The sequence below is a fragment of the Empidonax traillii genome, unplaced genomic scaffold (genome assembly GCF_003031625.1).
Source record: "Empidonax traillii isolate 1590-97213 ecotype Southwest subspecies unplaced genomic scaffold, ASM303162v1 scaffold641:size396790, whole genome shotgun sequence".
NCBI lineage: Eukaryota > Metazoa > Chordata > Aves > Passeriformes > Tyrannidae > Empidonax > Empidonax traillii.
In genome coordinates this window covers 37578-62075 of record NW_020955834.1, presented here as the reverse complement: position 1 = coordinate 62075, position 24498 = coordinate 37578, and the positions used below count along the sequence as shown (strand labels likewise).

The 24498-nt window shown below is 38.7% G+C and overlaps 1 protein-coding gene across 2 annotated transcripts in view; it reads left to right on the top strand.

Annotated features, from left to right (window-relative positions):
• Nucleotides 1–24498, top strand: part of ROS1 (ROS proto-oncogene 1, receptor tyrosine kinase) — a 73267-nt gene that overhangs the window by 20639 nt on the left and 28130 nt on the right. For both annotated transcript variants that reach the window (XM_027899104.1, XM_027899102.1), the window contains 15 exons: nucleotides 4485–4585; nucleotides 6152–6366; nucleotides 6698–6855; nucleotides 7461–7623; nucleotides 8461–8723; nucleotides 9317–9380; nucleotides 10100–10302; nucleotides 10795–11006; nucleotides 11515–11801; nucleotides 12775–12951; nucleotides 15431–15648; nucleotides 16306–16447; nucleotides 21675–21907; nucleotides 22788–22964; nucleotides 23975–24149. In XM_027899104.1, the coding sequence (XP_027754905.1) occupies nucleotides 4485–4585; nucleotides 6152–6366; nucleotides 6698–6855; nucleotides 7461–7623; nucleotides 8461–8723; nucleotides 9317–9380; nucleotides 10100–10302; nucleotides 10795–11006; nucleotides 11515–11801; nucleotides 12775–12951; nucleotides 15431–15648; nucleotides 16306–16447; nucleotides 21675–21907; nucleotides 22788–22964; nucleotides 23975–24149 (2788 nt within the window). The remainder of the gene's footprint in view (nucleotides 1–4484; nucleotides 4586–6151; nucleotides 6367–6697; nucleotides 6856–7460; nucleotides 7624–8460; nucleotides 8724–9316; nucleotides 9381–10099; nucleotides 10303–10794; nucleotides 11007–11514; nucleotides 11802–12774; nucleotides 12952–15430; nucleotides 15649–16305; nucleotides 16448–21674; nucleotides 21908–22787; nucleotides 22965–23974; nucleotides 24150–24498) is intronic.

Genomic DNA, 24498 nt, shown 5'->3' with positions numbered 1-24498 from the left:
ATGGCCAGTTTTGGGGCAAGACACTTGCACTTCAGGCTGCAGAGGTGCTGCTGTAGAGACAGGCTTTGTCTGTGCTGATGAGAGGGGGGATGGCAGCTGGTGCCATACTTGCACTCAGCACAGCTGGTCCCTGCTGAGGCCTGGCACAGCTCTCTGCTGCTTCTGCCACAGTGCTGAGGAGGGTGCCACCGACAGTCTGCATCCCACCTCATCCTGTCCCTCCTGTGGTGCCAGGAACAGCAAGTCCCATAATTTGAGAATTGTCAAGGGTCTCCTCTCTCAACCCACCCCTTCCCTTCCCCATCTTCTCTTTATCCTTTGCCCAAGTCAGATGCAGGTCTGGCACCAGCTTGGTGCCTCTTTCTTTGCTCCAGGCTCATGGGGAACTCCAGAAGGCTGTAAAGAGCAGAGCAGCTCCTCAGGGAGAAGGAGAGGGGGCTTCTTACAAGAGTGAGTAAAGACATTGGACAGTACAAGGGGAAAAAAGGGATATGAGGGATTATCATTTTAGCTGGAATATTCCTCCTTCATGCAGGAGTAGGCTGGTAGAGGGCAAATAGAGATGCCATTCCCATCTATGGCTCATCAAAGACCTTGCAGTTTGTGGGAGTTTCTTAGTCCCCTTTTCCTACCTGAAGACACTTTTGTGTGCTCTGAGGCTGGCACAGACAACCTCTGCATCTCTGATGATCTCTCCCATGCCTTTTCTATTCCTTTCACCCTTTCTGAAGTCCTATCAAGTCTCTTAAAGCCTTGATTCACTGCTGGTTCCTCATAGATCATTGCTGTCTTCTCCAAATCCATCCTGCCTCTGCCTCCACGTCGGATTTGTATTCTTTCTTGCTAGGCAGGATTCAGTGTTGCTTAGGCAATGAAGAATCTCTGAGACTAAATATCTACTTCATGAAAAGATTTACCGGTGTCTTAGCAGCTGCATATCCCTCCCTCCCTCCTTCTTTCTTCTTCCCTTCCTCCCACATACCTAGAAGTAAAGTGATGGATGACCTAATTCCCTGGCAAGTGAATCCCTTATTCTCTTAAAAGGGACTCGAGAACCTTGGGAATCAGGGTATTTGGGACTATGAACCCAGTGTACCTTTGAACCTCTTCCAGGTTGTGTCCTGAGCAGGTCAGGCTGAGGGACTGTTCCATCTACTGCACTGCTTTTACTCTATGGAGTCTCTCTCAAGGGAGAGCTCAGTGCTTCTCAGCTCAAACCACAGCCTGTGTGGGCTTGTACCCTCTGTCCTGAGTGATGGAGCAAGGCATAGTTTGACTGCCACAGAACTGGTCAGCTCAGATTTATCATTTGCTGCAAGACCTTTCTTTAAAACATAGTTCTTAATAAAGAAGCCTTTGTTTTTATTCCATCTGTTATACAATTTGTGTTCCCATCTTACCTGATGCCAGATTCTCTGTTAAAGACCCATTACAGTTTTAGAGGTCTGTCTTTCTTGGTTAGCTTTGTATCATTCCCTAGAACATTTCAATTTCCTTTCCCAAAGGAAAAGAAGATGGTGTTCCTCTAATTATTAAAAAAAAGCCAGGCCTGGTTTAGCCCATGAAAGGGAATTAACATTCAGAAAGACCAGCTAATCTCACAGGTCTCTGTTACATTCCTGAGGGGTTGGGAAGAAGGAAAGTTCTTTCTGGTGTGGAGTTTACTCTACTTGTAAACCTTAATACAGAAGAAACGTAGAACTTTTGTATATGACAGAAATGTCTGTGCTGCAAAGAGTCAAATATCTTCCAGTGTTAGCCTCCCACCTCTCTGTTGAAGCTGGCTGGTGTCTTCATGGGAAAATGTATGCTGTGCAAGCTCAATGGCACACCTAGACTTATCACATATTTTCAAAATGATCTGTTTCAAAGGACTCACAATTTGCAGTTTATTCTGAGTGGCAAACACTGCCTTCCTTGTCCTTCTCTTTTGATTCACTACCTGCTTCTCTTAATCTCCTCGTGCTAACCTCAAATTTCTTGTTCCGCTTTTCAAGAACCTTGGCAGCAATAAGACTGCTTGTCTGCTCCTGTCATTTTTTTTCTGCACCTTTCTCTACGTCAGTGATATCAGCCTTCAACCATCTCCACTTATTCACACCTCCTACAAGCAAGCCTCTCCTCTCCTGATTCTCTGCTGCCCTAATCTATGCACTGACTTCCTGAACTCAACCTCCTGCTGTGATGCATACAGGAAAAAAGCCAGTTAAAAATGCCTTGATTGAGAACTGACCAGTTATAGCTTACAGGTGTTTGTTGGTTAAAATAAACCCCAAAATAAACCCATCAGAAAAAGAAGGGCAGCACAACATTCTTTAATGGCAGTATTGTTGAGCTGATCCTATTGTCTCAGTATAAAGATGAAAATACATGTTTGCACAAGTACTAAGATGTATCTGCCTTCCTTATCCTGGAGAGAGCATTTCCTACCCTAGTATTAAAACACAGATGTAATCGTTAATTGTTGTTGTTCAACAGTTAAAGCATGTTCTCCACATAACTTACTGGTATTACTTTTAGCTTGAGCGCTAGGAATAGGAATGGAAGAGACTACTGTGAAAACAACAGGTTTCCTAAACCGATACGAAGGCAGAGCTTTGAAAGTCTAATTTCTTTGGCAGGAACTAGAACCTATTATGACAATTATTTTATTTTTCAGTCAGCTGTTTAGTTTAGCTAGTGTGTATTGACACAGCTTGACTGATTTTAGTTGAGTTATTCTGGCTTATACCAATTTACGACCTGGCATAGAATTTCCAAAGCACTTAGTAAGCCATTTATGCTGTACAGTGGCTGGAACAAAAGTTATTTGTAAGGAAACAGCAAAGTGCACTATATGGAAGGGGCTAGGACTCTCTGGGTGTTGTCTCATAATATTTCTAGTCAAAGGGTATTTCAAATAGATAAATTTATACTGTATCTTGTGATAAGTTACATTGCATCATCACAACTACATAATGTGTTCAGAAACTAATATCTCTCATGAAATGGAAAAAGTTTTTCTGTTTTTGAGGCATAACAGAAGGGGAGATGTTAAATTACTTTCTGACTCCTGAAGATGAATAGTACAATTATTCATTTGCCTTTTATTAATGGTGATACCAGGGATTAGGAGAAAGAAAATGGACACACCTATGGGAAAATGTAACAGAGGCAGAAAAAAAATGGGGCAAGGACAAAAAGCCCAAACGTTTAAAGAAAGCAAGATAAATTCAGGAAAATGTCATTTGGTGTTGAGCATAGGAGGGAGAATAGGTAAACAGGATAAAATATAACGTGGTTGACTAAATATACACTCAGGCACATACATGCTGTGAGATATTTTTAACAGGACAACCTACGGGAGCAATCATTCAAACCTTGATTTTCTGACATACAATGTCAACAGAAATATGTCAAGAATGTGATTACATAAGGAGCAACAGACAACTAAGTGATATAGCATTTGCTTTCCTGTCATCATCTTCTGCAGTTTATTAATGAAGAGTTAGGAGAAAAAAAAGGCTGTTCTACTTACATCCATAATGGAAATTTAAGCTTATAAAAGAATAGCTACAACTAGTGTTTGGATGAGAAGTTTGAGAGCTGCTGGAAAACATGTTCAGAGATGCCCCTAACAACTTGTAAGCTGTGCTAATGATGTAACATAGACTAAACTTGATAACATTTAGCAGACTAACTTGTGGAAGCAAATTCTTTTTTATTTGGAGAACAGATTATTAGATGTTTGATTTCTATTCCTGTTGCATATGGTATTGAATCTGTTGTTTACTGCAAAAGCAAGAAAACTATTTTGTATATTAGATCCTATTAAAAATAAAATATCTTGCACCTCACTTAAATGAAGGTAAAACATTGAAGGAATGAACAGGAAGATTGTTTATTTCCTGCACACCCCCTCTTTTGAAAATAATGTATTATTTACTAAAATGTAAATATTTAAATTTCCTGCTTAATGAAATATATCAATAAAAATTTTGCACCTATTTTCCGTAAGTAATGCAACGTATTATACATTCTATGTATAGAATCAAAGCCAGAAAATAAAGACAAAAGATCTGAAATACTTCTTTTAAAATGTTATTCTGACTTTCATATTGGATATCAACTACCTGTTTCAGATAAAGATTGTTAAAATACTGGAGGCATTCTAGAGGTTTTGATAGGTAGTTCCATTAATCACTTGGTACGCTATTGCCATCCGATCTGAAGTACTCAGATAATCCAAGGATGAACACTGTGACAGTTGTTAATAAAATGCTATCTAGAAAATAATCAGCTGCTATAAATAGGTGTCCACCAAGGACCTGATTATTTTCTAGAGCTACCTTGTTTTGTGTTAGAATAAACATTCATGGTAGTAATGTTATTTTTGCCAATAAATACCCATGCGTGAAGTTGTCTAGACAACAGTTATGCCTAAGGGCTTTTACCTCAGATGTGAAAATGTGTTCAACTTGCCATTTGTACTGTCTTTTTCTTAGGTGGTTGGTTTAACTTTGGATCTCACCCAAGGTTTTCTTTACTGGCTTGTGCAAGATAGTCTATGTCTAAACCTATACAGAGCTTCTCTCTGCAAAGAGCGGTAAGTAAATGTATATCAGGGTTAAGAAAGTCTGTATATTCTAGCTTTTGTGATACTCCTTAAGAAAAAGAAAATTGTCCAATGCTGGGCACACTATTTACTAATTTAACAGTGAACAAAAAGAAGAACTAACGATCACAACTGACTGATTGCAAACTACATGTTGAGACGGTTGGTAACACATTCTTACAGTGAGAGAAACGCAGTGTGGAAGCTCAGCTTAACTGAGATCATGCTCATTAATGTTTAGACTTAGCTTCAGGGAATAATCACCATTTATCGTCTGTTTTATGTTGACATTTATGACATCTGACAGTTTCCAAGTGCCTAGAGCTCTGTAACTTGTTCATCTTGCGTGAAGCTCAGGACTCAAACTGACACCATATTCTCATCTGAGCAATCAGAACTCAGCAGGCTTTTGTCTTGATCATCCTGAACATGAAATGGCTACTTTATTCCTAAACGGTAAAGTTTAAAAAGACAAAACATAACAAAACCATTTTTATGGGTTAGCTTGAATGCATACAAAGACCTTGAGAAAAGTGGTAATTTGTACTCCAAGTGCCAAGTGTATGATGAGTAGTGGTTTGTGAACTATAGTTTTGTTCCTTTCCATATGGAGAATGCCACTATTTTTTTTTCAATCATCAGATTAAACTTCTTAAAATTGTCTGAACAGCACCTGTATTTACATGTGCTTATAATGTTGCAGGCTGGCTTTGTGTGGAATCAGCTGCATTTTCTGATTCATTTTAGACTCGTTATGATTAATAGTAAATACTTAAAAAATAGAAATATGTTGATTAGTTTTAGCTGGAACATGCAGCCCCATTGTGAACCAATTGGCCACCATAAATCGTTGTGCCTGACATGCCAGAATACAGAGATTAGAAGTAATCCACTCTAATGGACCTGATGGTGTGTCAAAGCTTTTCCAAATTTGTTTTGGATAACATGTGTCTAAGCTTAAAGACATATCTGAGATGGCAAAATGATGCCTTTAACAACATATTTACTCTCTTACACAGAAGATAAATTGGGACCTAAAAAGGCCTTTAAGTTTTGACATACAATATGCATGGCAGATTAAATCGTCAGTGATCCCAGTGGAGGAAAATATTAATAGAGTTTAATAAATAAAAGAAGGAAACTAGCAGTGTCAAATTCATCTGGGTTCCTGCTATAATGAAGTGGAATGAATCCTATTCTGTAAAGTAGACTCTGTTTTGGTGAAATTGCTGAGAGAAGATGAGTTGATTGTTCAAAATATTAATTTTTCTGCATTAGAATATTAAACTATTTTTTAATGGTTTTCCAATGAAATCAAGGGAATGAAAAGGGTTTTTTTGTTTGTTTGGGGTTTCTTGCAGGTGTTTCTGCACTGTTTCATATTCTAAAAAGTTTTCTGCTTTAAAGAGCTTGAAGAAAACTTTTTGTTTTCCTGTCTCCTACATGAGTATTAAGAATTTGAATTATGAGAAACTTCTAAATGTGTCAAACACTGCATAAATCTGTTCTCTCTACACGTGTGTTTTCAGTTTGCTAATTTCATGCATGTTTTCACAGTTGTGGCGATGGCATCATCACAGAATTTGCAGCATGGAGTACTTCAGAAATATCTCAAGGTGCACTGGAATACTACAGTGGTCGTCTGTTCTGGATTAATAGGCTTCAGTTCATTACAACCCAGGAAGTAAATCAGAGCCTTAACATTCCCTTCTCACAACCAGCAGAGTTCACAACCTTTACCCTTGTTCACGCATCACTTAAACCTTTGCCAGGTACATTATTTTCTTTACCTAAACTCATCAATAACTCCTCACTGCCAGCCTGTAATTCTTCATTCTTGAAATTCTTTAGGTACTTGACAAAGGATAGGGACAAGTGCAATTCCTTAATAAATATTTTAGGATACTCTTAGTTAATGTGCAATTATAAAAGCTGATGGTATGGGTATGGATAAAAAGAATATATGGTGGTGTTATTAATTGTTTCTATTTAAGGCAGTTTATAGATTTTTCCATAGTACTTTAATGTTTTAAGTCACGTTTGAAAAGTCTACCTATTCCTCACGTTCTTTAGGTTGTTATTATTTCTTCTCTTTATGGACAGGAAATTTGTCTTTTACACCAAAAGTGATTCCAGATGCAGTGCCAGAGTCTTCCTTCAGGATTAAAGGAAATTCTTCAAGCTTTTACATCACTTGGAGCCCCTCCACAAAGGTGGAATGGGGAGATGTCTTTTACTGCGTGGGATCAAAAGCTCTACAAGTGAGGATATTCATGCAATCCTTCCCTATTATCTACATACATTACTGCATCTACTTGCTGATATATTTATTTTTAAACAGAAATTTGGTTTGTTTCATCTCCAGCATTTACAAATCGGTCAAGAACAAAACTAAACTGTAAATGGAATGCAAGTTGTCCAGGTTCTCCATCACTGCAGTCATCACAGGAAGAACACGGGCTTAGCAGTAGCTCTGGGCTAGCAGCTGGGGTGTGAAGAGCCAAGGAAGGAGTTCACAGTGCTCAAAGATGTGTGAGAAAGCCTTTCACAGTAACTCAGAGAGAGAAGTGTCCTCTGAGCTGACAGTGGGATGGCCTTTGCCTGAAAGTGAAATCTAGCCCTCACCCACACCTAATTTTAGTGCATTTGGCAAGTTTTTCTTCAAATTCAGAGGGCAGATTGCTAACACACTGCTACACATCACTATAGTGCCAGAGGAGATGGTGAAACAATGATCACTCACAGGAAGAGAAGCTCTGCTTTGATTTAGTTGACCAGCTTTCTGAGGGAATTTTGGAAAACTGAAGGACTTTCTAAATGGGAAAAAAGTCTTCCTTTATTTTGTTCTGTTTTATTTCATTCACAGTCTCTGAAGAGTGAACGGTGCCTTCATCCCCATAACCTGACAGTGCCATCCTACCAAGTAGATTGGCTGGAACCATTTGCACTCTTTGATTTTACCGTCACTCCATACACATACTGGGGCAAGGCTCCAACGACATCTGTATCTCTTCGAGCCCCTGAAGGAGGTACTAAAATTTTAAATCCCATTCCTCACTTGTAATGGGTGCTGGGGCCAGGTCTATGTCAGCAAGTGAAACCCTGGAGAAGGATAAGCAGCTTTCAGAACTAGCCAGCTGTAGGCAGAGTTGCAAGGACAAGTTTCTGAGCATCTTTGGCAATTATCTATTGCACACATAAAAGCCCACAATTGCACTAATAGAATTCAGAACAGAAAATGCATGACAACGTATCCACCATGTGCTTGTGACCACAAGCAAGAAGAGGAACTGAGATCCATCACAATGAATATCAAAGGCTGCATGCAGTATCTTAACTACTTTTTAGATTTTTAGTAAATGTTATGCACTTTTTACTTTTGATTCAGTTTTTATTTTTTCTCTTATGCGAGTCAAAGTTAAGTTGGCTAAATTATAGTGTTGAGGGACTGGAGCACTGAGAAAGCTTATGAGATACAATAGATTTTGAAGTGGATAGAAGAGGAGATAGAGTACGCTCCGTGTTGCGAAAATTCTTGCAGCCCCGTAGTTACCTACAGGACTTGGGTAAATAGATATGTCCCATCTTAGTGCAGGAGTGCATTTTTTTCTGTTTATACAACTCTTTCGTTTTTTTGCTAGGCAAGTTAAAATCAGATACCAACACACCAACGAAAAACAGACAGGAATTGCCGTGAAGTTTTAGATAATCTTCTGTAGTTTACACCTCACAAATTGCTATTTTTCTCTGTCAGTATTGGGGTTGTAAAGCTCTGGCCCAAAGCTAAAAGGGTTAATTATGAGGTAGAGTTTGTGTTTTAATAGGAGTATTTGTTCTCTGATTTTTTTTTTTTTTTTTAAATACAGTTCCTTCAGCACCTACAAACCCTAGAATATATGTGTTACGACATAACCTACATAAAAGTGATGAGAAAGTCCTTGTGGAGTTCAGGTGGGACAGACCTGAAAGGGACAATGGAGTATTAACACAGTTCAGGATTTACTATCAATTATTGAATCAGAGTAGCACTGCTGACACTTTCACAGAGTGGAATGTAATCAACGTTAAAACCAGCCTGATGCATTTTTCTCTCAAGGATGTGCTTCCTACCCTCACAGTAAGGTTTCAGGTATGAAAAATTAAGCTTATGTCATGTTAGACAGTAGATATTATCAGTGCTGTCTGATGTTTTTGCCTAAGAGATGGTATTGGGCTTGGGGCAAGAGCTTGTGCTTTCTGCAAGGACTCCCACAGCTTCCATAAAAAAAAAATAAAATTAAAACTTGCCAAGAAGTCATAGTCTCATTATGATAAAAGCTTTGGAACACACAGGATGTGTGCTTGAAAGACAAGTTAAGAGCATGAGACCATAGAGCAGGTATTGATGGGGAGAACACTGTGCTGGTTGAACCGTCAACCAACAGTAGGAATTGCTCCAGGCTGGGGAAAGAGGCAGGACTGTCTGGAGTTCTTTGAGCTCTAATTGTTAGACAAAGCATGGATTGTCACCCACTGCTTAAAATTCTCTTCATAGCCATAGTCCAACCCTGAATGTCACCTTTGAACTGACCAGTATTTATGTCAAACAGAAGCATACCAGTACACTCCTGGGTGAGCAGACAGAGGGTCTACTGGTTTTGTCATTAAATATGACTTTACAGACTTTCAAATGCAATCATTTATGCTATCACTTAGCATAAGTAACAATCTCCTGTCCCACAGGTGCAAGCCTTCACCTCTGTAGGCCCAGGACCTTTGTCTGAAGTGGCAGAGGGGAATTCATCAGGTATGGATGATTTAGTTGCCATCTCATGGTTTGTTTGCAATAGCTGGTGAAATTGATAGTACAAGAATGTGGTAATCTGATAAACAGCCTCCAACACTACCATGGTGGTAGTGGATCAAGGGTTGGACTTGATCTCAGAGGTCTTTTCCAACCCTGCTGATTCTATGATTCTATGTGACATTTGTTCCACCTTACAGCAGACACCACAGAGAAAATAGTTACAGCTTCTGACATGAAATGATGAACACATTACCTATCATTAGACTAAATTTCAGGAATTTCAAGCCTTTCCTCAAAACTATGCTAAATTAACATTTCTAGGTAACTCCAGGAACTCTAGGCAACTCCATAACAGTGGCTTTTGATTTGTAATCTGCATACTGCTAGAGATCGTAAAATATTTCCAATTAGGCTGTGAATAGTAACCAGGAGAGTTAGAGGCCTACTAGAGATCATAGGTTATTTCTAGTTGGGCTGTTAAAGCTAATTAAATGAGCAAATCTGCTTTATCATGCTTAAATTTGTTAGGTAAACATCCATAATGGCATTGAAAATATCTGAGGAATTGATTGTGATGACAAGAAGGCATCTCATTATTTTATTTATTTACTGAGAGCAGGGCCATAATTTATTTATATCTTGTATTTACTTTCCTTATGAATTACTGTGATTATCTAGAATATTTTTTCATGAATTCTGCTGTGCCCTTTTCCTTCCAGATCTTTTCCCTGTCCCAACTCTTATAACTATTACTGCCAACAAATTGTTTCTTACTGACATAGACAATAATCATACCATGTGGGAACTTTCAGCAAAGACAAATGTAAAGGACATCTGTTATACTGCCAATGATGACAAAGCATACCATATCATAGAAGATTCTCTTTTTATTCTGAATATGCAGAATGCTTCAAAGTTTCAGGTATTTTTGTGTTCATTTTCTTACTTAGAGAATCTAGGAAAGTATGTGACCATCATTGTCAGTATTTTGTGGCCAATTATGTTTTTGAAAAAGCCAAAATGGGTGGATAAGGTTGATAAAGTTGTCCTATTAATCACAAATATCTTTACTGACATATGCTTTGTTGATATTTAATCAGACATTTAATTTAAAATTCACATTACTAAATAAAAGAAATTTATTTTTTGTATCAAATTTATGTAATTTCATTTCACTCTAATATCAAGAAGATAAAAGCAATATGGAAGCAATAATTGATATTTCTGAAACAATAGTTTCCAACTGTACAAAAATATTGCAATCTTCAATCCATGGTGCCTCTTTATATTTTGACTTCTACTTTCCAAGTAGATATTTCTTTCAGAAACAAATCTAATTTCATATTGTTCTAGCATAAGGTTGGAAAATTCTGCTCCTAAACAGTTTTAATAATGTTTTTATTTTTTTCTTAAGTTTTTCAAAGACGCATATCTTCACAATGTCACAGCCATAACAGTGGACTGGATTGCAAGACATCTCTTTCTTGCCTTGAAAACACCATGGAATGAAACTCAAATATTTGTTATTTATCTTGAGCTGAAAAAAAAATCTCTAAAAGCCTTGAACGTGCAATTAGGCAAAAGTAATTCAACTGTATCATCTCTGTTGTCTTATCCTTTCTTAAGGTAAGGCATATATTGCAAATAACTTTTTAAAAGCATATTTTAAACATTATTTTCATTAAATCTTTCACTGTTAAGAATCAAAAAGGACTTTTTATAGTATATGAATCTTTGGCATTATGTAAATCTCAGAAATTTTTAGGTGTAGTTCTACTTTTATACAACTAGTTGAGCTTGGTCATATCTAATTTCAAAAGATGTCTGTGACTGAGTAAAGATTTCAAATCATACTAAAATACTGACAGGTTCTTCCATTTAAGTAATGCAAACGAAACTCAGCACCAGACAACAATTTTTTGCAGTAACCACTTTATCCAGAATAATCAGTTATTGTGACCTTCCATACAAAAATAACCAGTAAGCACTTGGAATCACTTTGCAAGTACACTGCTGTAGTTACCTCATTTTAAAGGGTTGGGAGGTTTTTGACTAATAACTCACAGGACTGCACTTGGGGCAGATTGCTCAGATTGAAGTTTTTCTACTGTAAGGAATCCATTTTATTTGACAGCCGCTTGTACTGGATGGAAGAGCTCGATTATGGCAGCCGCATGTTTTACTATGATATTCCGAATAACACGGTGCACCACGTTTTGGGATACATATCAGTAGAAGAACAGATGAGGAACTACTGCACCTGTAACGTGGCAGAAGCAGAGCTAGGAAGACCTATGAGTATAGATGTGTCTGACTCCAAGAATCCCCAGCTTCTCTTTGTCAGAGGAAGAGATGAAATATGGGCCTCAGATGTGGACGGTTGTCACTGTTGGAGAGTTACCAAAATACCAAGTTTTCAAGGTCTGAGTGTTCTGTTATGTTTCTAGGTAGTTTATGATTCTTGCTGTCTCTTACATCAAACAATATTTGTTTCCAAAAATTACTGTTGTGGAGCACAATATTTATAAAACTGATTAATGTTTAGTCAATACGGACAAAATGTTTGTGTTTAATGTTTCCAGTTGTGTACCACGTTGATACAAACTGGGAGGAAAAACTGTGATGCATGTATGTATTCTAGTAAGATGTAAATCAAATGAGATGCTACAGCCTCAAATGCTACCCGTCAATAGATTTCCCTTAGAGTATTAACACATTATTTTGCTAGGATTTCATATTATCTACACCTATTAGACTTTATTTCAGTGAGAATATACAGGAGCATATTAAGTCATCCTTGAAAATGGCATTGCAGACCTCAATATGTGGGGAGGGTACTTCAAGAAGGTATGGTCTAGTATGACAACTTATCTATATTTCAATTCTTGTAATAACACCTAATCTTTGTTGCTTGGTTTTCAGCTCAGTTCTGGAGGAGTGCTGGTAAACCTGTTCTGTTACTAGAGGAGCTGTCTTAATTGTTCCCAGGAGAGGGCAGATCACAGTGGTTTACATCTTGGAAAAAGGATGAAAATTTCTGCAGACAACTCTCACTTTCGTGTTTCATTTCTTGTGTTTGGTGATAGACTTATGGTTCTCATAATTATGGGTAATAAAACCCCTTCAAATCTACACTTGTAAATTGAAATAACAGTGTCTCAGCTTCATGAGACCTACTTGAAAATATCAGAAATCTCTTTTCAGGGGGTGATCTTCAAAGATACACTATGGCCAAGATGTTGACTCAGCCCATGTTGACTCACTGTGAATAAAAACACCCATCTACTCTTGTAAAATTGTTTGCTCAGGGTTGGACTTAATGATCCTTGTGGGTCCCTTTCAACTCAGCATATTCTGTGATTATAAAACTTAACTATGCAATGTTTTCCTACAGGTAAGAAAATTGGCAGCTTGACTGCAGATAAGAAATTTATATACTGGAGCGCAGAAACAAAGGAATACACTGAAATTTGGCTACTAAATAAAGAAAGCACAGGACACTTCCTTCACAAGAGACAAAATCACAAGCTAAAAATCTTAGCTTACAGCTCAGCGGCACAACTGTATCCAGGTAGGGGGGATTTGGGCTGTTTTGTAAATATAACCAATGTATTTCAGAAGCATGTATTTAAGTTGCCTATGGTGCCATGTGTATTTATGCAAAGTATCCTTCATAGATTCAGGTACCTTCTAGAGGGAAACAATTTGCATATTTTTAAAAGGGTGACTGGATGACTGGCTTTGTGTTAGATCACATGAAAGGTCATGATGATGAGTTTTGCCCGTGTTTCTTAGTGCAAAACCATGCCTATTTTCATAGTTATGTCAAACCTGGAGATTTAGAAAAGGTGGTGCACATTAAAGCAGAGAAAAAGAGCAAATGTGTTCCACAGAGTGTTGTAGTAAGAGTTTGAAAAGAACCTCTGTTATGACACAGATTTCTGGTTTTGTTCACAAGTATGTAAAACTGAAATAAAAAGGTCTGCCCTTCCAAAGACTAAGAGATAAGACTTCGATTATTAAAATTATTTATAAAGAAGTTCCTGAGAGAAAATTATAGGTTACATTATAATAGACCCAAGCTTCATGTAGAAATCCGAGTATTTTAAACAAACCATTGTATAATGACAATGAAAGAAATAAAAAAATTAGTTTTAATAGAAAATTAGGATTTATGGTACCTAGAATTGAAAATTAGGATTCATAGGGATTATCTTTGTAAATGCAGAGGGTTAGAACAGCTACTAGTGTGTTGAATATATTCAAAATAATTCTTTAATTCCAGTTCTGTATAAAAAAACCTGGCAAATATACAAGAGAATATTTTAACAAGATGGAATTAATTGGAATATAACAATTTCACATTCTTTTGGGTAGCCAGTAATGTTACTCCTGCCTGCAGCTGCTCTTACCAATGCACAGGCTATTCTTACCAGCACTTTGGGCATGTTTGTTCCCGTGAGACCTGTGTGGGTTTGGCATTGGTGCAAGAGCCTGGTTTGGCCCTGATACAGAATCCCTGTCCCCAGGGGATAGGGTTTCCCGCAAGAGCCCCAGGCTTAGCTGGTTTAGAAAGGGAAGAACCAACTCTCAGTCCAAGTGGATTATTTCTACCCAGAGATTCCTACAGATCTCTTCTTATTTACATTGACTGCTGCAAATATATTTGGAGGAATATACAACCTTGGCATCTGAGTAGGAGGGCAATAAAGAGAATTACATTTGAACATAATACACATTTAAAATAAAAGTAAGTGAACATACTAAAATAAGACAAAGAAAGTTCTCAGTACTGAAAGCAAATGGTGTATACGTGGAAAAGTGATGTTTTTAAGGACCATCTGGGTTGACTGACATGCTTTTTATTGCTTTAGTGATGTGAGCAAGGAGTACTGCTAGAGTTTCCTTTCACTCTAACCTATTTAATTGCCATCCGGAGATGTGATGTCAGTTGATCATTTGACACATCAGAAGTACTCGGTGAAAATTATTGTCTTGTCTCAGATTCTCTGAGAGAATGATTTCTCTTCAGGGTTATAAGGAAGGGGACTGAATATGTAGTGAAGGATTTCTTGTCAGGGTAAACACCTTTCTATGGAACCACCTGACAAAAACTTTAACACTGAAAGTGACTCAATTCTTTATTCCATCTGGGACTTTTCCCATGGGAGTTTTACTACTCTGGGTCGATATAAAACTGACAAAGATTTAACCTTACATCTATTTCTGTTAAACAGACTTTTTTAGTTGCTTTCTCTTCTATGCATGAACCTGACTTTGGTAGGAATGTCAAGGTTGCTCATTTAGGAAGAAAAGATCTTGACTATGAGGTCAGTTGTTCTGGCCTAAGGGCAAGCACTGGTCCTTGTACCTTCCCTATGCACATACCTTGATCTTTTCCTTCTTAGCGCAAAATCCATTCAATACAACTTTATTTTGTTTTTAAAAGTACATCAAGAGGATTTTTTTTTGTTATTTTTTGTTAACTGTCAGAGTGTAGTTTCATATTGCTTTCTCCTTACAGACTCCTTTTCTAGTTCCAAAATTTGTCTCTCCTTCCCTCTTGTTTCTTTACATGCGGAAAGCTGTTTGGGGAAAAAACAAACAAACAAACAAACAAACCCAAAAAAACAACAACTACAAAACTCCCAAACCATTTAATTGCTAGAGAAAGGTACTCTCTATTCTGCATGTCTGTCTTTTCTGTGACAAGCAAGTTTGGGCTTATCAATGTTTAGTGCCCCTGATAACACAGTAACTACAATTTGCATTTCCATTTTCTGCTTAAGGAAGAACATAAATTGTTTATTAAAGCTGTATCTTATCAAACATAAATGAGACTTCCTTTGGTGACAACTGGTTTTGTGTCCATGAATGTCATCAAATAAAATACATTCAGGTGGGTTTTTCTCCTCTTTCAGTTTGTAAAAGCAGAGAGAATACTTCATGGTTACGCTTTCTGCTAAGACTAGTGCTGAGATCCCATGCAAGTTTGGATTGATCCAGCCATAATTACCTTTTTTTAAAAAAATTTTTGATCTCTTTCCTAGATAAAAGATGCCTGATCCTATTGCCAGATTCCGATGAACCTACTATCCTTGCTACGACCAACACCAGTTTTACATTAAGATTACCATCCACCACACCACAGCAGCTGTGCCCTGGCATAACGCAGCCTACACCGACATACCTGGTATTTTTCAGACAAATGACTGACACCTGCAGGAACTCAAGATACTGTTTGTCCGCTCTGCAGCAGAAAACGTTGGTATGACTCTTTCAGAACAGAAATAGTGTGTGTGATATCACATATAAACAGGGAATATGATATCAATTGTAGTAATATTATAAACTATTCTGTAACTTTCTATCAGTGAGTTTTTCCATTTCTATGTTCCAACAGTAACTCACCTCTCTGTCTGGTATTTAGTAAGTGGTAGATTTCTTAGCTTTCCTTTGTGCAAGTACTCTACTTTTCAACATGCCTTTGCTAAAATCCTACTAAAATAAGTCTTCAGTTTCTACTTGTGAAATCAGTGGTTGTGGTTGATACTAATTGGTTGAAATAACTCTTGAGACTGTCCAGCAACCAAATAGCTTGCCTTTAAGTGCTTTGTGGTAGTTGTACTTCTGTTCATAATTTTTTCTTAATTTTTTTTAACTTTACCATTTCCTGAATTGCCATTGAATAGTGTGGTATTACACTTTGGCTTGTTTTTGGATATGTGCTTTCTTTTCTGTAATAACCTATTACCCAAACTATGATTTTAACATTCTTTTTTTTAAACACTAAAGTGTATTACAATGCAAAAGAACTACTGTATGATTTTTTTTACCATGCATTTCACTGACAGATGCTTGAGGTGACATATGACATATTCTCTTTTCTAAGAACGAGTGTTTATTATCTGATGTCTAATTACAGGAATTTCAGGATCCTATTGCTGTCCTAGACAACCTACAGCCATTTTCAAGCTATGCCATACAAATAGCAGTGAAGAACTACTATTCAGAAGAGGAAGTGAGGCCTATGGAAAAACACACAGTTGTCACAACTCTTTGTGGAGGTTTGCTTCATTTTTATTCTGATTTTGAACAGAATTCTCATCTCAGTTAAAGAAAGGTGTGTATATATAAGTTTGGTTTGCAAGTCAGGAAGCAGACAAATAGTCTGCTTAAAATGCAACCTGTGTAGATCTTCGCAAGGTTTTGGCAACCAGAGTTGATGAATTTGTAAGATTCATTTGACACATATGTATTCTTCAGTGTTCTGGCTCATTGGCTTCCTGAGGAAAGATAAACTATGGTTTAAACTGGATAAACAGTTGCAGTTTCTGCCCTGGACCACATCTTTTAACAGGTTGTATTTGAATCATGGGTCATTTACTGCCACCACTTGCGTCTCTTAGAACGCTTCCATCAGCGCTGCCTCCGTACAATCCTTAACATCCACTGGACTGACTATGTGACCAACATGTCTGTCCTTGAACAGGCAGCAGTCACGAGCATTGAGGCCATGCTGCTGAGAACACAGCTGCGTTGGGCAGGGCGCTTCTCCAATATGCAGGACCATCGCCTCCCTAAGATTGTGCTCTATGGGGAACTTGCCACTGGCTGCCGCAAGAGAGGAGGCCCGAAGAGGAGATACAAGGACTGCCTGAAACAATCCCTCAGCCTTGGCCATATTGATCATCACAATTGGTCTACCCTGGCCTAACATCTTATCTTAACCCAAGTGTGTTGGGTTGACCTGACTGGATGCCAAATGCCCACCGAATCCAATCTATCACTCCCTTCCTCAGCTGGACAGGGGAGAGAGACTATAACAAAAGGCTCATGGGTTGAGACCACTCACCAGTTACTATCACGGGCAAACAGACTCAATTTGGGGAAATTAATTTAATTTATTACCAATAAAATCAGAGTAGGATGATGAGAAATAAAACCTTAAAACAACTTTCTCCCACCTCGCCCTTCTTCTGGGGCTTTACTTCTAGTTTTCTCTACCTCTTCCTCTGCAGTGGTGCAGGGGAGGTGCAGAGGGAGGGTTGTGGTCAATTCATCATGTCTTTGCCATTCCTTTCTCCTCAGAGGGAAGGCTCTTCACATTCTTGCCTTGCTCTGGCATGGAGTCCCTCCCGTGAACTTCTCCAACGTGAGTCCTTCCCACAGGCTCCAGTTCTTCACAAACTACTCCAGCACGGGTCCCTTCTGTGAGCTGCAGTCTGTCAGGAACAGGCTGTTCCCCTGTGGACACAAGTCATAAGTCCTGCCAGCAAGCCCTTTACAGCATGGACTCCTCTCTCCACAGGTCCACAGGTCCTGCCAGGAGCCTGCTCCAGCACAGGCTTTCCATGGGGCCAGAGTATTGTTCAGACATCTACCTATTTTGGTATGAGGTTCTCTAGGGTCTGCAGGTGCTCCACCATGGACCTCTTCAGACTGCAGAGGCACAGCCTGCTGCTCTGTGTTCTTCACCAGGGACTGCAGGATAATCTCTACCCTAACATCTGAAGCATCTCCTCTCTTCCTTCTTCACTGACCTGAGTGTCTGCAGAGTTGTTCCCCCCATGTATTTTCACTCCTCTCTCCAGCTGCACTGCACAGTTTTCTTTTTCCTTTTCTTAAATATTTAGCTTCTCATATTTGATGAAGCTTGGGGCATGTGACAGTAAGGAAAACCAACTCTCTGCCACTATAGTGCAGACCTATGTATCCCATCTGTCCTTGAAAACAATATGACCTGGAAACTTTCATCAGTTACCAGAAGAGGAATTGAGATTCACATGCAGCTCAAGTCCAAGATGTCCTTATTCTTTGAGAATACTACTAGTCTGAGCTAGATGCCTTGTGTGCTTGGAAACACCTAAAAAAGGGCAGGAAGATACTTCAGCTCACTCCCTGCTTCACTCCACTTGTTTGCAGCTGTGGGGCAGCTACTGGGTCAATTCCCTGAAGCTCTTGTTGTCTTCCAGAAAGAAAAGGGTCATCCCAAGATGCACGTAATGCTTTTGAACATGTTGTCTTACGCTGTAACCCAATCCAATAGAAGTACCTTGCTCAGCACTTTCTCTTGTTTTGCATGTGTGTGTGCACATGCACACTTGTACCTGTCTTCCAGAGGAGTTGCCTTTGTGCTTCTCTTCAGGCAATTTTCTCATAGTTGGAGTGTGTCTGCTGAACTCTGTGAAAACATGGAAAACTATTACGAGAGGTAGCTATTCCCTATAGTATACATAGTGCTTGCTCTTCTGTTGTATCAGGTTTGCTCTGTAGCTGTCACCCATTTATTGTGCCAGGTGTCCCCAGCCAGCGTCAGCTTGCTCCACGTAAAGCCATCACTTGCATCAGGCACCTCTGATAATATCTAAGTCAGCAAGACGGAATTACAGCCAAGTCTACGTGGCAGCAAGTCTGTGCTCTGCAGGGAATACTAGGGAGATTGTACCTAAGGATGCTTACTGTGGAATTCACAAGGATATGGGAATGCTACAGCCCTCATCTTCACTAGTTTTTCTGCCTGGCTCTTGTCCTGCAGAGTTGGAGCAGTTTTTTCTTGAGAAGGGAGTGAAACTGAGAGTCACAGTAGCACCTGGTCCCTGGGCATTGGCTCACTTGGCCCAGGGACAGCAGGGATGGCTATAGTTACATAGAGCTGTGCAGGCTGGGCAGCTCTGTGGATATTAAGACACCACAGCAGGATTTCTAAGGCTTCCCCTTGTCATTCTTTACCTCTCCTTGGCTTTTGACTGCTTCAGAAGATGCTAAAGTAACTACAGTTGAAATAAGGACAGCCACTGTTATGTTTTTCTTACTTGACTCAATGTCTCTCTCCCCTACTGATCAATTGTGTTCAAGGAAACACTTTATTCAGAATACCTGGTAAAAAGTACGTGCCAGGGGTCCTGTTTCCTTTTCTTCTTCCCTTGGGGATGTGCTCTGTGATTTCTTTAAAGGTTTATTTATAGAATAAGTACCCGCTTTTTCTGCTACCATTGTCCACAGGAGAGCATCACCTGTGAGCTGCCAGTGGCTTTTCTTATGCACAGATCATTCTCTGCTTTTTGTCCTGGGAGCAGTCACATTTTCCCCCTCTGTTTAAGATTAACCTCTTTTCATCTTTCAGATGAAAGTGGAACAAGAGGTGCAGGCATATTGCTGCTCTTCTTTTGGAATCCAGACAAACTATACTTTGGAAGTTCTCTTGCAACTACGCTATTTTTTTCCTCTCAGCAGTCAGATCTGTTGGCATCTGCAGCATCAAGCAAATAGGCTCTCATCCTATGTGGATCTCTGAATATTATGAGCCAGCCTCTTCTATCGTGTCTTCAGTTACAGGACTAGAGGAAACAGCCTTAAGCTGAGGCAGAGGAGATTCTGATTAGATATTAGAAAAAATTTTTTCACTGTTAGGGTGGTCAAACATTGGAATAGGTTGCCCAGGGAGACGCTGAAGTCACCATCCCTGAAGGTGTTTAAGAAGCATCTGGATCTGGTGCTGAGTGATTTGGCTTAGTTGTTTAAGGGATACAGTGCTGAGTGGAGAGTTGGACTAGATGATCTTAAAGGTCTCTTCCAACCTTGATGACTCTATGATTCTACATTTTCTGTATTCCTAAGGAATCTATGGGTAAAAAAAAAAAAACCCAATAGATTTCAATTCTTTGCATGGGAATCCATATCCACAGTATAAAATTAGTGTGACACATTGATTGAATAAGATTGAATACTATTGGGATGTGGCAAGAATTCACACCGTTACTTCTCTGTATGGTAAACCTAGCAATTCTGCAGCAACGCACTCCCTTTCAGTGGTGAAACATAAGGGTAGCATATGAAATGGGAGACTGAATTGCTCCACTGAAATGGAATTTTTCAGTCTCAAGTTAAAATGAAACATGAAACTCAGAATAGGCCACTGCAGCTGGGGCAAAACAAAACATCCGGATCAAAATAAAGTCCTAGACAAAAGCCAAACCAAACCAAAGAACCAAGCAACTCCCCCCTCCCCCAATATCCCAGCTCACAAACCCTGAGCATTTTTAATATGTATTTGTATCATCATTCAGAATGCTTTTCACAATTTGTTGAAAAATTTCCAACCAGCTGTAAATAGAAGGTACATGTGTCCCGACACTTATGTTCTCAATTTCATGAATGTAACTGCTAGTTTAAATTGTAATCAGATGCTCCTAGAGCCTCTTGAAGTGTGTACACTATTTTACACCTCTGAGGCTGTGTGAATTCTTTCTGCCTTTCTCTCAATTCTGTAATGAAGTAAAAGAAGCTCAGACTAATGTGTGTTTTCCATCAAATAACAAGATAGAGGGAATGAAAAAGGAGGAAGACAACTTGGCAAAAATAATGCTTTTCTCTTGCCACAGAGTGTCACTCTTACTCCACATATGTATAAGCTGGAGAAATGGGAAATTTGTCTAGTCTTTATTTGTCAAGTTTCTGTATATTTCATCAAATAATCTACAGTCCTTCTACTAGGACATAAATGATAACATATGGATTCATCATTCTGATATGTTGGGAAAATAAGTGAACTTTTTATCTATCTGGACAATTAAATAGCAAATGAACTTTTCAATGCAGAGGTGAGGTATGCCATATACTATTTCAAAGTCTGTGACCTTAAAGCTTCAAAGGAAAGGTTGATTTCTCCAGAACAATTAATGAGTTTGTGATTAATGAGAACAATTAACAAGCTAGTATAGACATCAGAGCAGCAACCCAGTTTCTTCCTTACACAACTCAGCCAGATCATGTATTTCTGAGTAAAATTGCAAATGATGGCAAGCGATGCTTAATGTTGGGTTTTCTTCCATCAGAAGTTTCTGTTCAAGAGAAGATTTTCCAATTGGAATAGTGCACAGGTATTTTTTTGTTTGTGTGTCCAAGTGAGCATCATATTAAACTCACATCTGAGACCCTGATCAGGAAACCAAGAGAGAACAGGAATTCAGTGATACAACTATAAATGTAGTGGTATAGAACACCAGCTGTTTTTTTGGTATCTTTTTGTCTGCTTTAACTGTAGGATAGCCAAGAGGATACTAAAAAGTCCCTCAAAATATTTCAAACATGTCTGTAGCTGACTGACTATAAAAGAATACAAATTTTATATGTGTAAAGTGTCAGTCCTGTAAATTAATCATATTAATATACATCTAACCTTATTTTCCTTCCCTGGTGACATTTCTTGACTTCTTTAAAAATAAAAAAGACAAAAAAACCCTCTTGTGAGATCTGTACCTAAAAGAAGGTTCATTTTTCTTTCTATTTCAGTACCAGAGGCAGTTGATACTATTAAAACATTAGTTTTGTCTGACACTACCATCAATATATCTTGGAGTGACCCTCTGAAGCCAAATGGACCTCTTGAATCCATCCGTTATCAAATCTCTGTCAATTCATTACCTCCTGTTCCAGCGACACCCTTGCGAAAAAGTGAATTTTCAAATGGGATGCTTGCCTGGTCTGTCAGTGGGCTCCAACCTGGAACAAAAAATTCATTCAAGGTACAGTTGCAAGTAGTTTTATTGTTTTTTTCACTAAACTGCAAATATTTCTACTGCTCTTCTGTAAAACAGGCAAATAAAAGTGTCCAGTGTAGATTCATAACAAAATGTACTGCTTCTCCCTTTATAGATGAAGACTTAAAAGGAAAACAATAAATGATGTATCTGGACAGCAGAGCTGTCAGCAGAGTGACATTTTCAAAAGCAAACAAGTAAACATGTTGTCTGCAGAATGTGCTCTGGGTACATGACAAATAATCACAGTGTGGTTTTCACAGTTGGGAGAACATTCAGATGATGGCAGGAGGGCATCTGTTCTGGTCTTAATTTGATTTTGTACTTTTGTTAATGACTTGGATGTTACAATGAAGAATACATATATGTGTATGTATGTATGTATGTATACATACACCTACCTAAATACCTGTATGAGTTTATGCAAGTATGCATACCAAATATAACTCATATTAGACTGTGGCTTAGTGAAAGGCAACATCCTAAGGCACCTCGTCACTTTGTGTTTTTGTGGTTCTAAACCTCTGCATAACATGATGTGACATCTGCATGTCTGCGTAAGACCATGTGGCATTTATGAAAGGTCTAGAAAGGGAAAAGTCTTGGTAAGAAAACTGAGATGAGAAACTAAGAAGAATCTCTGTGGAAGGGAAGGGTACTCCATGCCCTCCAGGCCATAAACTTCCAGCCTGAAGATGTGTAGCACTGCAGCTATGAGGCTTAAAATATTTCTACACCTCTATCTGTATTGCCTGAACACTGTCTTGTTTGAAAACAGCTAATCTCCTAAACATTTTGGGTCGCTAAAGCAGAGCTGCCTTTCCAACTTGTCTGGTATTGTATAGTTCGTTCATTCCCTTACTAGGTTCTTGCTTTTCATCCTGACGAGAACTGGTTTTCTGAAAGCGTCCCTGTCATCGCAAAAACTTTTGAGACTCCACCTGCACCTATCAACATAGTTCCCAGAAATACCAGTTTCCAGCTAGAATGGAGAGCTCCTCTGCACATCAAAGAATCCAGCTTCTGGTTTGAGCTGTGTAAGGTAAAAATACCACTTAGGGGTTTTTTTGGTTTTTTTATATTAGGTTGAACTTAAGCTACTCTGTCCTGGTGAGCAGGACAGGGTGAATGGCAGGATGTACATGAAGAGTCTCAGTGGATAATTTCGGCCTGGTGATGTCAGTCTTAGTGTCTCAGTAGGGGCAGGATGGAGGCAGCATTTGCCAGGAACAGGGAGGAATTCAGCTGGAGAATTTAGTACTCCCTAGTGCCAAAGGACATCCTGGATGACCCCACCAGAATTCCTCCTTGGTCTCCTGTTTCAGCAGAGCCCTCTCCCTGTTTCCTCACTGCTCTGCCCCAACCTGGCTTGCATCTATAAATCCTTAGTTTGCTCTGCATAAGAAAAATAAGAAATGGGTTTTCAGCAATAAATATTAGCTACAACCTAGTATCTGAATTGTATTTTCCTGTTATATGGGTTAGGAGAAAATGCTGGAGACAAAGACAGATCCAGTAGTGCAAAGTGTAGATGTAAGCACTACATGGATGGAAACTTCAGATTTTAAAGCTTGAACCAGTAGACACGGAAAAAGTTGTGTGCTAAGCTGAATCACATAGATTCTTCACTACAGAGAATCAGATTCATTAGACTTACACTAAAGATTTCCCTGCCCTAAAACAAATGTCATAGCACAATTCCACTAAACCACCACCTTTCAATTGTGTCATGGCAAGCTGAGCTTATGGGCACACCATGGTGATCCAGAAATACAAGGAGAAGGTTCCTTTTGGCTGTGTAAAGTGGTCGCTTAATCTGTAGATCTTTATTACTGGCAAGACTTGTAGGTCTTCTGAAAACAAATTAAAAAAAACTAGAATTTGTGACGTTAGTCTCTAAGAGGACAAAGTCCCATGACTGAAACAGCACATGTGTCATATCCCCACTACAACATTAAGAGGTGGAAAAGTAGTTATTCTACCCAGAAATAGAACTGTGACAGGCTTTCAGAAGAGCAATAAAGCTGACCATGAGGATATTTTTTTCTCTAGTGGCCAACAAAGAGTGGCTGGTTTTCTCCTGCGAGCACTACATGCACAGCAGATCTTGTTTACATATGCAACCTCACAGGAACTCTTCCTTCAACCAACTACTTTGTAAGAGTAACAGTAGTTTATGTTACAGGAGTGAAAAGCACTTCCTCTTCAACAAGCTTTAAAACTACAGGTAAGCACTTAACATAGGATAACAAGATTTTAAGACTATTTTCAGGATGTGAATATTAAATGTAATATTTTCTAAAATTTAGAAAGCAATTTTCTCATACTAAGAGCCAATAGTTCTGTGTGTTTAAAAAGTAAATAACACAGTATCATACCTTCGAAAGTAATAGGGAGAAAGAAATGAGATTTACTTCAAAGTGGAGCAGAGGAACAGAGTGAGGGAAACTGAAATGAAGTGTCTATACTTATGTGAACTCATTACTGGTGAAAGGCTGCATGTGAAAAAGAATTTTGAAATTTATCCATTGCAAAGAGAAGGCCAAAGATACATTCCAGATAGGGATTACTGCTGT